The sequence below is a fragment of the Archocentrus centrarchus genome, chromosome 7 (genome assembly GCF_007364275.1).
Source record: "Archocentrus centrarchus isolate MPI-CPG fArcCen1 chromosome 7, fArcCen1, whole genome shotgun sequence".
Taxonomy (NCBI): Eukaryota; Metazoa; Chordata; class Actinopteri; order Cichliformes; family Cichlidae; genus Archocentrus; species Archocentrus centrarchus.
This window is the reverse complement of record NC_044352.1, coordinates 13,577,160-13,592,755: the sequence shown is the minus strand read 5'-3', so window position 1 is coordinate 13,592,755 and position 15,596 is coordinate 13,577,160. Positions and strand designations below refer to the sequence as shown.

The 15,596-nt window shown below is 36.8% G+C and overlaps 1 protein-coding gene across 1 annotated transcript; it reads left to right on the top strand.

The window, feature by feature from the left end:
* Positions 1 to 1,631: 1,631 nt before the first annotated feature.
* On the top strand, positions 1,632 to 9,870 carry LOC115783427 (cadherin-like protein 26). The gene is made up of 19 exons (XM_030734245.1): positions 1,632 to 1,700; positions 1,810 to 1,902; positions 2,003 to 2,146; positions 2,250 to 2,397; positions 2,626 to 2,795; positions 2,906 to 3,040; positions 3,123 to 3,308; positions 3,435 to 3,682; positions 4,669 to 4,814; positions 4,920 to 5,147; positions 5,244 to 5,465; positions 6,183 to 6,301; positions 6,403 to 6,477; positions 7,090 to 7,114; positions 7,184 to 7,215; positions 8,099 to 8,161; positions 8,833 to 8,877; positions 9,014 to 9,088; positions 9,437 to 9,870. The coding sequence occupies exons 1-19, from the start codon at positions 1,632 to 1,634 to the stop codon at positions 9,638 to 9,640; spliced, it is 2,427 nt and encodes an 808-aa protein (XP_030590105.1). The 3' UTR covers positions 9,641 to 9,870.
* Positions 9,871 to 15,596: the final 5,726 nt, after the last annotated feature.

Sequence of the window (15,596 nt, the reverse complement as noted above, 5' to 3'; positions counted from 1 at the left end):
TAATTTTGTAATGCTTTTTATCTTGACGCTCCTGTCTTGACGGTGTTGGACATATTCCGAACCAAATAAGGCGCATGTGTGATGTAATCACTTAAATGCGTGGGATCGATAAGCGGAATCGTTAAGCAAGCAGACTAATGATTCCAAGGAACTGAATTACTGGGAACCGGTTGTCTACAAGAACCGGTTCTCGATTCCCATCTACACAAGATAGAGTGCACTATACGTTTGAGTGTGTGATTTTGTGTGTGTGTGTGTGTGTGTGTGCGCGCAGGGGTGCAGCTATATACTTTCTGAGGTGTATGCAGACACATTTTTAGGCATCCCCCTCCCCCGGTGTCCCCTAATCACGTGCGCACGCACACACACACACACACACACACACACACACACATTCATGGACTCTCTTATTCATTGACTTAGAAATACAAGACTTCTATGACATAACTGACTGTCTTTAAACCACTTTGAAAAATTTTTTCATTGCAACAACATTTTTTAATCCTTCTCCTTCTGTCCTCAGATGATGCAATTCAAATAAAACAGTCAAAGTTGGCCTGAGCTCATTAGATTATTGTACATGTGTGAGAGACCCCTAACCCTATTGTAAGTGTGAGAATTGCGAGAGATGATTAAATAATGCTCATGACCTGCAATTAGGTCTGTTAGGGATTATTTTTTACTCAATGAAAAAAGGACAAATGTTTAAAGGTAAACTCCAGTAAATTAATTAACAAACAGTGGATCAACCAAATAATAAACAATTAAATAATACATTAGAAAGAGAGCAACTGATCAGAAAGTTCTAGACTAACTTCTCTGTTTCAGTGCATCTTGAGGACCGGCCACAGAATTTACAATTAAAACATCACCAACATCACCATGTTGTGTCATTAATCTGGACAAGATTTCTCTGTATTGATTAAATTAAAACATCAGGAAGAAGATGTGCTTATGACTGAGAGGAATCTGGGCCACGGAAAACCAGCTTGAACAAGACTGAATGATGAAGGTCAACTCGTAGTGCCCAGAGATTGTTTATGTTTAGATAAGAGGAGGCTGTCAGTATAAAAATGTTATGGTTAGACAGGAACATGGGTTCACAGAGAGAGAGAGAGAGAGTGCAACACTCTTACTCTGGGTTCCCACATGGCCATGTGCATTTTTTCTGATTAAATGTCTTACTTTTTTAATTAAAGTGTTTCAGGTGTCTTCCTTCATAAACAGCCTGTTTACCTGTCAAATCCCGCACTGAAATGCAAGCCCTGAGATGTATTAGTAATTTTCACAACTGATTTAATGTATTATCACTGTTGGTTTGTATGATTCATTGGGACCTTATTAAAAAAAATCATATCTTGTTAATTACTGAAACATTTAACACGAGTTCCTTCTCAAACAGTTGCACACAAAGGTAAATTATAACTATTAAAAGACACTGGTTCTTTTTTTCTCTTTTTCCTCTTCAAAGTGCATAATAAATTAACTAAAAAATGACTCACCCACATGTGTGAAGCTCTTATATTTGTTTTCTGTTAGAAGGGTGACCTGATAGTTTGTGTACTCAATGCTGTCCCAGTGAATGCTGGATTTTGCTACAGCGATTGACTCTCACTCGGTTTTCCTGTTGCATGCAGGTTGCCTTAGCAGCCATGGCAGAGTGTTACAATGTTAGCAAGTACAGCAGACGTTCCATAAGGGTAAGTGTTATTTTTATTTTGTTCATTTGTTAAGCTTATTTTTGTAATAACTTCCTTTCTACAGGAACTAAAACTGTTGTAATTTTGGTCTATGCTTTGGCCTCATCAGGATCTCTTGGTGCGTTCCAAAAGAAGATGGGTCTTGTCTACAATTAAATTTCAAGAGGAACTGGAAGCAGAGTACCCTGTAGAGATATCAAGGGTATGGAAATGATAATAAAGAAATTAATTGATATGGCAGGTCATTTTGTATGAATCAAAATTGCAAAAACTAACAGCTTGATTGTATGTACCTTGACTAGATGTATAATGACAAGATTGTGGGGAAAGACTTCAGGTTTGTGATAAATGGAGACGGTGTTCCAGAAGTGTTTACTATCGATGAATCTACTGGAGCTGTCTTTGCACATAAAAAAGTGGACAGGGAGATAAATCCACTTTACCATGTGAGCAAATACTAAATTATCAATTGCTCTAATAATAAATACAACAGAGATTGATGCTTTTTAAACGATACAAAATATTTGACTTGAATATTTTCATCCACAGATCAAGTTTGATGTCTTGGACAGAAAGACAGGGGAAAAAATAGACACTGAACTAGCATTTAATGTTGCAATACAAGACATAAATGATAATCCACCCAAGTTTACCAGTCCTGAAATAACAACTGATGTAAAGGAAAGCATAACAGAGAGTAAGTATACTGATTTGTAAATAACTGTGTGCACATTTTTCTGTTTGCAGCAACTATGTTTTAAACATTTAAAAGAAAAAAAGATGCTGTTATAGAATGCTGATTCTACTCAAACTAGAGCCCCATATTTGATCCTACCACAGTCTTATGTACTTTTCCAGTTCTCTTTCCTGACTGACACTCTGTATACCCTTCTCTCCTTGCCTTTTTTTCCACAACTTTTTAAAGGGTACTTGCCAGTTGCATTGGAGGTCAGGGACATTGATCAGGCAAACACACCGAACTCTGAAGTCACCATCACAATGCTTTCACAGACTCCACTAGAGCCAAAAATTAATGTGGAGCAGTCCAGTGGAGGACTGGCCCGACTCACTTTAAAAGGATGTTTTGACTATGATGTGAGATTCATTGACATATTCTTCCTGTTCAGTGAACAGTTAAATGTACATGTAAATGCAACATGGAGTAACATGCAAAATATCTTAAATACATTTTATACATGTTTCAGAAAGCAAATAAGTATAAAATTGTCGTAGAAGCAAAAGATCATGGAACAAAGCCAAAGGCTCTGTCCTCTACTGCTGTTGTTAACCTGAACATTGTTGATTCAAACACTCACCAACCAAGATTCAAGGAGAGACAGGTAAGGATTATTTTAATTATTAAAGGTGCTTTTTAGAGTGATGCACAATGTTAAATGTTTGGGAATTTCTCTCCTTTTTCAGTACAAAGGCGAAGCAATGGAAATGACCACCAACAGTAGTGTTTTGAGAGTTGCTGTAGAGGACAAAGACACACCTAACACTGATGCATGGCGTGCCAAGTACTTCATCATTGCAGGGAATGAGGAGGGAATCTACAATCTGGAAACGGATCCAAAAACAAATGAGGGTATCCTGAGTATCATCAAGGTATTTCTGCTTTTCTCACTCAAATAGAAACAAAGCTAAATACAAATAATCATTTATCATAATACATCATAAGTAATTGCATCAGTATTTCCTTAAATGTGTGTATGCTTGTTCTTGTTTTTTCAGAAAAAAAATTATGAACGCACAACTTTAATAAACCTACAGATTGGAGTAAAGAACATTGAAGACATATTTGTTTGTGCTGGTGCACGTCCACCTGCAGATTCAGTCAACATCACACTAAAAATCAGTGATACCAATGATCCACCAGAGTTTGAAAAAGTCATAGCCAATGTGTACCTGAAGGAGGAAGAGGAGCCAGGAAAGGTGCTTTTCACGCCAAAGGTTAAAGATGTTGACTCTAACATTGCCAGGTAGGGTCTCTACAAGCTGCCTGTAAAGCTTAGTATGACTAACATAAATATATAATGTAATACTATGCATGACAAGTGTACTTGTGCAGTCTTTTTTAAAATGCTATATGCTGTGCTATATGCAATATTATGCAATGCAAATCATATATATGTGTGGCTAAAATACTCAAAAATTTCTGTCTATGTCTATAAAAACAAAAAAGCAATCTTATACTCATTGCATGGATACAATCAAAAATGGAGTCATCACATAAAATTGAGCCTGACAAGGGTTTTTATTTGAATGAGAATGTATTCTTAAAAAGGAAAAGAAAAACCACAGCCAGAAGTGTCAGGGTCCTGGGCCAGTGGCCCAGTGTTTTGAGTTTGTTGTTTGGATGTTCTGTTTAGTTTCCCTTCCTGTTGTTTCTTTGTGAATGTCTGATCCCCTTTGTCAAGTTTCCTGTGTTAGGTCTGCGTGTGTTTTGTTCACTTCCTGTTTTTATTTTGGTAGTCTCGTGTTCCTTGTGTTTTGTGCTGTGTTTTACTTCCTGTGTTATTAATCTCATTCATTTCACCTGTTTTGCCCAGTTGTTTCCACTTACCCCTCGTTTCCTCTGTGTATTTAAGTCTCAGTGTTGTTTAGTTCTGGGTCCTTGTCATTTTCGTGTCTAAGTTGACAGTACTGCTGTGTCTTTAGTGTTTTTGGGTTTTCTTTGTGTAGCTGGCTTCTGACCAGCCTGTTTAAGTTAATAAAATTTAAAGTACCAATCCTGGTCTCACCAGTGTCCTGCTCTGAGGTCCTTCCTGCCTAGTTAGTTGCAGCAACCGTGACAAGAAGAGTGTGATCAGCAAGAAGTGGTGGTCCTCTCAAGCCAAGCTAGTCATGCCTTTATCTACACCTGGTTGGCTGTGGACTGTCAGAAAATAAGCTCATAAAACAAAGCTACAGCTTTGGTTTCCACAAAAACATAAAATGTTCTGCTCCACTCTCCGATTTCTCCTAGGTTTGTGCTTGTAGATGATCCAGCTAACTGGATGACCATTGATGGTAAAACAGGAGAAATTAGTGCAACTAAGAAGATGGACAGAGAGTCACCCTTTGTTGATCATGAGAATGTTTACAAAGTCATCATAGCTGCCATAGATGATGGTACACAAAAACTACAGTATATTGTAAATTTTTAAAATGTTTAATTTCTTAAAGAAATGCTTGATATAATGAAGCAATGATTTTCCCTTTGCTGTGGTTTCAAAGGTGAACCTCCAGCCACAAGCACGTGCACTGTCAATTACCACCTGCAAGACATCAATGACAACACTCCCAGGCTGCTCAACAATAGCACCATCATATGTGGAAACAAGAATATTACGGTCATGCTGCGTGCAGATGACTCAGATGCCTATCCTTACAGTGGACCCTTCTCTTTCTCTCTGGGGGGTGATGAAACTCTAAAGCAACAGTGGAAACTAGAACCTGACTTTGGTTGGTATATATATATAAATCTGTGAATCTTCATTAATGTAATAAACAAAAATTTCAGACAAAAAGCCCTTCCCACTTTCTTCTCACCCCACACAGGTGAGGAAGTTGGCCTTGTTAGCCTGAAGACGCTTCCTTATCGTAACTATTCAATTCCCCTGGTGATTATGGACCAACAGAACTTTGCTGGACATGAAACTCTGGAACTGACAGTGTGTGAATGTAAAAAAAATGGTTTTTGCCACATCAAAAAGCCTCTTTCAATCAGTTTTGGAGCAGCTGGCATTAGACTGGCTATAGCAGGGCTGCTTGTATTTTTGCGTGAGTATGGAGTGTTAACTTCAAAACATTTTCATTCAGGACAATTTCACTGAAAGAAAGGCCTTCGTTTTTTTTAGTAATACAGTGACCAATCACCTGTGGCGGGGTTACGTTCCACAGACCCCTGCAATAGGTAAAAATCTGCGAAGCACCGACGTTATATTTATATATATTATTTACATATATTTTAAGGCTTTATAAACCCTTTCCACACTCCTACAAACCTTTCCCACTCTCTTACTACAACTTGAATGATGAAGATGATGAATTATTTAGCTGTGCAGTACTGATGGTGATCAAGGTGTTGCAGTACTGTATCTTCACCCTTGGCCGTTACTTCCATTTGCATAGGCGTAACTTCTCTCTTTGTCCGAGTGATGAACATACTTATGGTGTGTTACAGAAAAACCTATATACTGCAAAATCCTGCAATATAATGAAAACGGCAAAACAGAATTAGTAATATATTACTATAGTATAGGGAGGGACGACTGCACCCTGATCATAGGCAGTTACACCTATTAGAAGCTCCTATTACAACCATTGTGCAACTTCTGTTTAGCAGTTCATGGGCACCTCAGTTGTAAAAAAGAAGAAAAAGCTCTTCTGCTTTCCCATCATGCTTTATTGTGCTAATTAGGGGACCTGATCAGGAGATGAAACACAAATCCAAGATGTAGACTTTGTTCTTAGCATCCATTTGATGTGTGTCTGCAGTACTACTACTTACGTTTTTGTGTGAGTATGGACCAAAGAAGTTTGAGTGTGTGCCAGAAGATGAGGGCAACCAGACTCTTATTCTGTACAACCAAGAAGGCGGGGGCTCTCCATGCACAGTGGTTGGTCATGTTGTGTGTTTGCAAATTCAAGGCAAAATGTGCACTATATTACTACACCAAGCAAAACATGGCTTTTAATTTTCTCCATTTCCTTCTAGACTGAGCCCACTTTCTTCCAGACACCAACAGATAATATAATAGTCACCGATGGCCTCAAGCAAGCTACCATGAAGGTGCTCATTTGCTCAACTCTCAGACTGTCTTTCTTTTTGTTGGATGACTGTTTCCCAGAGAGGCATCAGTTGGGTCACTTTAAACAAAGTCATAGATTAGTTAAAAGCATCAGGAGAGAAATAATACAAGTTACATAAAGAAAATGGGCAGCATTTAAGAATCCTGCTCAAAAATCAGTGACAGCTATAATCCTGTTGTTACCTAATTCCTCTTTGATGGCAGACAGGTATGCAAACCAGTGGTTAAAATGTATGCTGTATACACAAGGTAAACGTTTAACTGAAGTATGAGCACAGTAAAGAGAAGACCAGGTGGAAAAACCTGTTCCTTTTTAGATGCACTGATCATATTTTTTGCAATGAGTTGTTTAGTGCTACAGTAGCCTTTGAGTGTAAGAAACAAGTAGGAATTGATTAATCCAATTTTTGTACTAATGAATATACAGCTGTAGGGAACTATTTGTATGAGTGCTTTAAACAGCAGTGCTGTGGACACATTTCCATTTTCAAACCTGTTCAAATGTTTTTGATTTAAAATTAATTTAATTGAAAATTATATTGTAAATTATTAATAACTATTCCATGCTTAATTAACCTATTCTATTCAAGCAGCGAACTGAGACCCCCCCATGTGACAGCACACATTCTCTCAGAGGCAAAGACATTAAACACTTTCACAGACAACCCAGAGCCTCTTTTTTGGCAGTTGAGCACGGAAAAAGCTCAGTGTCTACCATGGTGAGTAAAAATTCTTATATATAATAATATTTTCCTTTGTTTAAATGTTCATGATAATTAAAATTAGGGATGGGTAGCTTTAATTTTAAACTAAAGTGATTTAAATGTCTTCCTTCACAAATAAAAAAAAATGATAATGCTGCTGGTGTCAACTGATCATGTTTGCTGTGTGCTCGTACGCTCTCCAGTCATGGCTGACAGGGCAAATTTGTGTGCCCTAGCTTCTCCATATTTAATGAAAAGAGAGCAAAATCCCTATATTCTAAACATGAATTACACATAAACAGAAGGAAATGTTAACAATATGTAGAGCAGCATGTTAAACAGCTTTAATAAAAAAGGCTTCTGTACCAGAGTGCCTATCTGAACCAAAAGTCAAGGTAACACTTATTGTCATTATTTCTATCATTATCAAATCAGAACAAGTATCAATTTTAAGCACTTCTTTAAATGGTTCTAACTAGTTTGTACTTAATTGTGGATAGGAAAGTGTGGATAGAAGAGAGACAAACAAACTCATTCATTCTGTCACTGCTATGATTTACACAACAGCTGTCGGTATGCAGACAGACTACATTTTCCACATGTGGCAGATCCTTAGTTACAGGCTGAGATGGCAGCCAGCTCCTCCCTGGTCTAGTCAGCAGTGTGTACCACCACAAGTTTGTTTGAACTAGTTTGAACTTAGTGTGAGCTGTCCTGACAACAAGAGATAAATAACTTGGTATTCCCCATGGTCATGCTGGCCCCAGAGGCACATTAGCATCCTCACAGCTGCTGAGTATGAAGATGAGATGAAAGCAGCCATTATCAATGTCACCTATTTATTTTATGTTATTTTTGTTATTGCTTTTGATTTAGCCTTGTTGTGTCTTTCCTACAGTTTCAGTCACCAGGCATGTATCAACAAAGAGAAACTCCCAGAAGCCATGGGGCGAGAAGCACAGTGAGTGAAAATGGGTGTAATAAAACAAAATACTATAGCTGCTCCTGTTGTTTTTCTAAACTCTATGTTATAATTGAATTGCTGAGTCCAAGTAAGTGAATGTCCATGCTGCCTCTTTAGATCCACAAGAGGGTGGTAGAACACTTATTAGAATAAATTAATAAACAGTACAGTACTACCCGGATTATTTTGGCACAATATCCAAATGTTAACTTAAGTAATTATGTTTTATAAATGTACAAATACTACCAAAAAATTATTTAAAGAAAGTGAAATAAAAAGAGATTAGTGAGGCTGTTTGCTAATTATACACTGCCAATTATTTGTATGGTCTTTACCTTACAATATAAAGAGCCTTGAGGCAACTGTTTGTTGTGATTTGGTGCTATATAAATAAAATTTAATTTATTTGCATATTAAAATACAGCACTTTAAAACATATTCACAGATATACCCTCATATTAACAAACATGGTGGCAGCTTTGTTTCATTTTACACTCAATGACTTATAGTGGGTGGATGCTGAAGCAGTTAAAACCATCATTTTATATTAAAAGATATCAAGTATTTTGTGTTACAATGTTGTATTCATTAAGAAAAAAATCGACATATGTGGTGACTGTGAGGGTAAATTGAAGGCCGCAGTGAGCAGTACGTTTTTGTTTATTTAGATGAGGTACTCTACATGGCAAACAAACAGGACGAACACCTACCGGGTAAGGAGTACTCTTCACTGGCTTAATATTTTTTAATAAACTGGGAAAATATAAATTATTATGTTAGTGAAGCACTACAGAGGCTATGCATTTGCATTATACTGTCATAAAAGCTCACAGTCCTCTTCTCTGTAAGCAGGGACGCTCATCGATTTACCAACATTCTTTAAGCCTGCGATCAGACCAACACCTTGAAAACCAAATCGACAGGGTAAGAGGTTTAGCTCACATCACATAAAGCATGCTTTGTAAATGGCTTATAATGCACTTGATTTTACTGATGATCACATTCATTAAATTGCACTGACTGCACAGCAATGATGGGTGGAAAAGCCACGGAGATGCTGTTTCATATGCAAATTAAATGCTGCATTGAGTAATGGTCATATCCTTAACATGAATGAGAAGTAAATCTCTGTGGTTGCCTGCTTGTACATTAAGCAATAATAGAAGTACTCATGTACTGTGAAACTCTTGTTTCAAAAATATATATATCATAACCCTGTTTTCTTTCACAAAATGAACCAAAACTATATCCTTTGATTCCTAAATTTCACAGAGCCTTCACATGGTTGATGGAAACCTTGTAGACTACCCAGTCGACCAACCCTGCACCTATGCCTTTGAAGGAAAGGACAGCTTATGTCAGTCACTGGATGAGCTGTCATTCAACAATCTGGGAGATGACTTGCAGTTTCTGGATGATTTGGGGCCAAAGTTCCAGACCTTGGGACAGCTCTGTAACCAGACAACTAAAAAATAAAACAAGCATACAGCTTTAAAGGGCAAAGCTAAAATGTAAATTTTACACCAAACAAGTCACTCCTTAACATGAGATTGAAATTATGGACTGATCCAACATCATATACAACCACTTTTTAATCTTTTACTCGTAGATTATGGATGTGCTTGCGTGAAGATGGAATTAATGCACTGCACAGCCTGTGACGTACTGGTGTTTTTGAAATGTAGTAACTTGGAAGGGATTGGATGTGTTTTATTGTTTTGGTTTTTTTTTTTCAGATTGCCAAATAAGGTGCTGTTGTCAGCTCATTGCAAAATAGTTCATTTATTTGAGTTTTCAGGGCAGTATTGTTAGAAATTGGTAGGAACACTGTACATCTTGCTACATTAAAAATAAAATTTTCTGTTTTGTATTCATATGTATTTCATGATGTATTACTGTAATAATAGACTTTATTTCTATAGCACCTTTCTAAAATAGCAGCAATAAAAATACATTTAGAAAAACACAATAATAAAGAAAACAACAGTAAAACAACAAGAAGACATCAAAAATGTTATACAAAAGCAAGGGTACACAGGTAAGTTTTTTTAAAAGATTTTTGAAATGCTAAACTGATTGATCTGGTCTATAAGAAGATTGTTCCACAGTGTGGTAGCTAAGACAAGACTTGTCAAAGATGGGGATATCCTCCCACAATTACTGAAAATACATGGAAGGAAGGAAGGAAGGATGGATGGATACTTTATTGATCCCCAAGGAAATTAGAGCTTTTCGCAGCTTAATATGCACAATAATGCAATGGAGGTATAAATCATACAAACTATAATAAAAAGTCAAACTATACTAAGCTGTACAGGGGCTTAGTGCTCTGAAAACAAAACAAAGAATACAGGGATATGAATGAGTCCAGTAGTGTAATATACATATACAAATGTGCAGAGGCAGATGTGCAAACGATGCAGTGCATTAATATACAGCAGTAAAGTGGTAATGATGACTGTATGTTATCGGATAACATTACTGCCTCATTTCATGATAGAAAACCCTTCAGCAGGCATCTTATTACCCTACTGTAAAACTATTTTGCCCCAATTTGGAGGTCTTCCTTTACAATACTTCCAAATACTTTACATAACCCCCAGTGTGATGGCCAAACCTATGGCCACACTCCATCAAAGTCAGTAATGCCCCCTTATACGCTATTCATGCAAACACAACATCATTTTAGTTTGCAATAAATTGCTTGTTGTATTTGGAGTTTTAAGATAATGCTTTTTGGGTTTTTTTGGTGTTTATTTTATTAAAAAACTTAGCGGTATTGTGGTGTTTGGTGTAGTTAGTGATTGTATTCTCTTTAGTTACCCCTATTGTCTGTTAATGGTCTGATCAGCCAGCATATATACCCGTGTGTGTCATTTCTTATGTGGGTCAGTTATGTTTTGTTTGTTCACATTTTTGCCTGGGTTAAGTTTTGTTTCTTTGACCTCTTTTATGACTATTTTTGGGTTAAAATAAAAAAACCCTAATTTTTCTAATACTTCCTGTCACTTGTTTTTCGACTCGGTCCCCCACACTCATAATACATATTCCAGCAAAATATGCTTTCAATATTAACAATACTTATTAAATCAAAACAATTTTAAGCATGCTGTAAAAGATTGATATTCTGTTATCTTTCTACACTAATACACTATATATTGCCAAAGGTATTCACTCGCCCATCCAAATCGTTGAATTCAGGTGTTTCAATCACTTCCATGGCCACAGATATATAAAATCAAGCACCTGGGTATGCAGGCTGCTTCTGTAAACATTTGTGAAAGAACCGGTTGCTCTAAGGAGATCAGTGAATTCCAGCATGGTATTGTGACAGGATGCCATCTTGGCAACAATTTGAGTTGCAAAATTTCCTTACTACTAAACACTATTTACTAGGGTTGCAACGATTCATCGACGTAATCGATGACGTCGACTACAAAAATTTGTCGACATAGAATTTCATCTTCGAAGCGTTGTACTTTTAAACCCATCCATCTATTTTGTTCCGCTTATCGTGTGATTTTGTAACTGCAGTACACTACAGGAAGATATGGGGGCAGTATTGCCTCCATTGTCTGCCAGCAACAACAATACCAACAAAGAAGAAAGTATTAGAACAGTGTAACGCTCGTGCAGGGGTAGGGAACTCCAGGCCTCGAGAGCCGGTGTCCTGCAGGTTTTAGATGTGTCCCTGATTCAAATGACTGAATTGCCTCCTCAGTCTGCAGTCAAGTTCTACAGAGTCCTGCTAATGACTTCTATATGTGATTCAGGTGTGCTGGATCAGGGACACATCTAAAACCTGCAGGACACTGGCTCTCGAGGCCTGGAGCTCCCTACCCCTGCGCTAGTGGAACAGAGAGGAGGGTGGAGAAAATTAAAGAAAATGGAGGCATATTGTCAGAGGTGTGGGAGAAAACAAAAATAAACCTGAATGAAGACTGTGCAAAGCAGACCTTTCCTTCCACGGCAACATCACTGCAGTGCTGAGCGTTTAAAACGCCGGCACCCCAGAGCTGTGACGTCAGCTCTGGATGGATACGTTAGTGCGTAGCTGATACCTGTTAGTGTTTGTACAGTAAAGTTTCTGTTAGTTTACCCGTCGGAAACAAGCTCTCATGGATGATGTTTGCTAGGCGCCACCATTTCAGTTATGTTAGCTAACGAGTGAAGGACAATAAGAGCAGCTACGCTGGCTCCTATTTTTTTTTCCTCATATTGATATCAGCGTTGATCCTGAATAGTAAACCTCTGTATGAACTGAATCGTCTGTAAACTTTTCAGCTGTTTTGGATGGAAGAAACTTTTTGATTTAATTTGAAGCCTTATTTGAACTTTTGGACAGAGGCCATTTTTATTTATTTGCACATTATATTTTCATTTAAAAATAAAAATTGCATTTACTTTAATATGCATTTTTTATTTGATATTTATTGTGATGGTCACATTAATGTTTAAAATACATTTGATTAGTTTCAAACTCGTATTTTTATGGGTCATTATTTTAATTGTGAGAAGAGAACAAGGTGATGTTAACAACCATAAAAACACAAAACATGGAATATACATGGAACATTAACAACAAAACATAAAAATATATCATATATAATACAAAAATATCAAAGACAGTTGAAGACACTAAAGGCGACGCTAAAGAGGCAAAGAATAGGCTTAGTGATTTACAGAGGTGGCAAAAGTATTGACATTCTGTACTTAAGTAGAAGTACAAGTACTTGTGTTAAAAAATACTTTGGTAAAATTCAAAGTACTGGTTCAACTTCTCTACTTAAGTAAAAGTAAAAAAGTACAGGCTCTGAAATGTACTCAAAGTAAGAAAGTAAAAGTAGTTCTTTGGAGGACGTTTCTACCTGCTATTTTTATGTAAAACTAACCGAACCTCATTATATATTATTGTAATAATATAAAATAATATTACATGATAATACAAATGTTATTCCCATCTAAATTTTAATTCTAATGAATGCACTCAGCTTGAATCTGTTATGTAGGACACAAACTGTGAAAGGGAATTTAAACACAGCTCTATTCTCTGTGTCCTCCATAGTAGAGGGTGACTGTGCCTCCACCTAAACACTGAGGTTTACTGCTCTGTGTGGATGAACTGAATTCACAGAGATGTAACCCAGTATTTCACAGCTATCTGAGCTGATCTCCATCCCCTACAAGCTGCTGATGCTGAGATGAATTAACTGAACAAAGTATTTGTACTTCGTTACTTCCCACCTCTGGTGATTTATAAAGTTCTAAAGTTTCTAAAGTTGAACATCCCAGAAAAAGTCTGTGAACCACTGATTACTGACAGTAATGACAATGTTCTCCTTTATCTATAAATGCTGCTAATTTAGCAGAAAATAATTTGTTATTATTATAGTAATTTTGGGATACAACATGTCTAGTTTTCTTACTGTCCTATATCTTATCTCTGAATCAAGTACATACAAAATTGCATAAGGAGTTTCTCTGGTCCTGAAGCAAGCCTGCCTTTCCAAAAATGTTTGGTGACAATGAACGTCCCACACAGGGTGTTGGTCCAACAATTCTTATCTTTTTTTAATATTTGAAAAGCCAAGCACCACAAAAGTAATGTGTAAGAAATTATAGAGGCAGGAAGCTGGTGACTATATTCCTCATCAGTGATTTTCTTAGTGTTTTGTGAAACTTTATTTTATACAAAATAGTCTGTTCTTGTGCTGCATTTGGTTAGGCAAATGGTCCTGGTGGCAGGAAATTTATATCCGATACACATTATTTTCCATAAAGTGGAATCATTTGTTTCAAATAATTTAAGCAACTTTTGAAATCTCCCTACCAGACTCAAAGGAATTTTTAAGTAGTAGTAGAAGTAAATAAGTTTCACCCGTCACTCCGTGAGGAGGTTCTAATAGCTGACACCAAATCTAATTCCATAGAAATTATAGTGTGATAGTCTTTCTTTTTCCATATCACTAACCGTTTTTTTTTTTTTTAAAGAATCTGTGAGCAATGTTTTAATCACAGGCAAAATTTTAAAGAGGTTCAAATTATTTGATGCCGCTTTTTTGATGTATTTCCGAACAAAATTTACAGCAAAAGAAGTGGAACTTACAGCACATGTTCCAGCAAACATCATACATGACAAAGTATTCAAGTCTTTGAACGCACTGTTATCAGCATGTCACAATAACACAATTTGTTCCCATTCATCAGCAGTCCCGAAATCACTTCACAAGAAAGCAACTAGGTAGCAAAACCTTTGAGAGAAAACAGGCAGTTCTGTTTTTCTAACTCCAGGCAGGAATGGTGTAATTGTAATAAGTATCTTTATAGTAGATAATATGCAAGCTGATGCTTTGTCCCTTTGGCTCAGTAGCTAAATGAGTGGCAATGAGAGCCTAATTGAACTTTTAAATGCATAATTAAATCAAACTATTTTAATCAAATCACTTCAAAAGAAAGTCAGTTGTATTATAAACAACCACAAACCCCCTGAACATCACCTATTCTACCACCTGGCTTCTGGGAAGAAATACCGATCAATCAAAAACCAAAGAAAGAGGTTAAAACTCCTTCTCTCCTCCCCAAGACTCTGGTGTAATAAATTGCAACATGAAGAACCGCAAATGCATATACCATGTCACTCATCTTTCTGCACTATATACTGTAATATATAAAGTCTAGAACCACAATGAATTTATTTCTATTTTGCTTCCAAGGAGCCAGACTTTCTTTTAAAGTGGTTTATTTCTAAGCTTTTTACCTTAAGATTTGGTTAGCTTTTCATATGGTTACATATTATATTTCAAGTTTGTCAGTTGTTTTCTGTGAGTCCATCAGAGGCGGTTAAGCTTGGGACTCATGCAGCTGTGCCTTGTTAAAATAAAGGTATTTCAAGAATGTGTTGTGATTTAGTAATCAGGACACATTCTTGAAAAACCTTGTGTAAGGTGCTGTAATTTAATGGCATTCCCTTTCTGACACGTTGAGCTTATCAAAGAAGTTTGTGGTTTGTTGTTTAGATTGTAGGTTGACAAAAGATGCTGGCATGTGCATGAATGCTCTTGGGGGTGTGGTTGTACAGGTGTGTTAATGTTTGTGTAATTTCACATACCTCAGCCTTTTCTCAATGTTTCCCTTTATTAAGAATGGCTTCTTGACAGCCACCCTTCCACTGAGACCATTTCTGAGGAGGTTTCAATGAACATGTCTCTTAGGCAGTGTTAATTTCGTTGACGAACTATTTTCGTCATAGTTTTCGCCAACGACCCGTTTTTTCATGACGAAAACAAGACGATAACTAAATAAAAACTACCTAAAAGGATAAAAACGATGACGAAATTAATTGACAATTTGGTAATGAATGAAAACGAAACGAAAATGCTTGGCGTGGACGACATCCAATGAGAACTTATTTAATTCTGTGAAAGGCAGGGAC

Bases quoted from the DNA above. Each gene is read 5' to 3' on its own strand.
- LOC115783427 (XM_030734245.1), top strand. From the start codon at position 1,632: ATGCAGGTTGCCTTAGCAGCCATGGCAGAGTGTTACAATGTTAGCAAG. The intron at 1,701-1,809 runs GTAAGTGTTATT...TGGCCTCATCAG, and splicing joins ACAGCAGACGTTCCATAAGG to GATCTCTTGGTGCGTTCCAA. The intron at 9,089-9,436 runs GTAAGAGGTTTA...TAAATTTCACAG, and splicing joins TTGAAAACCAAATCGACAGG to AGCCTTCACATGGTTGATGG.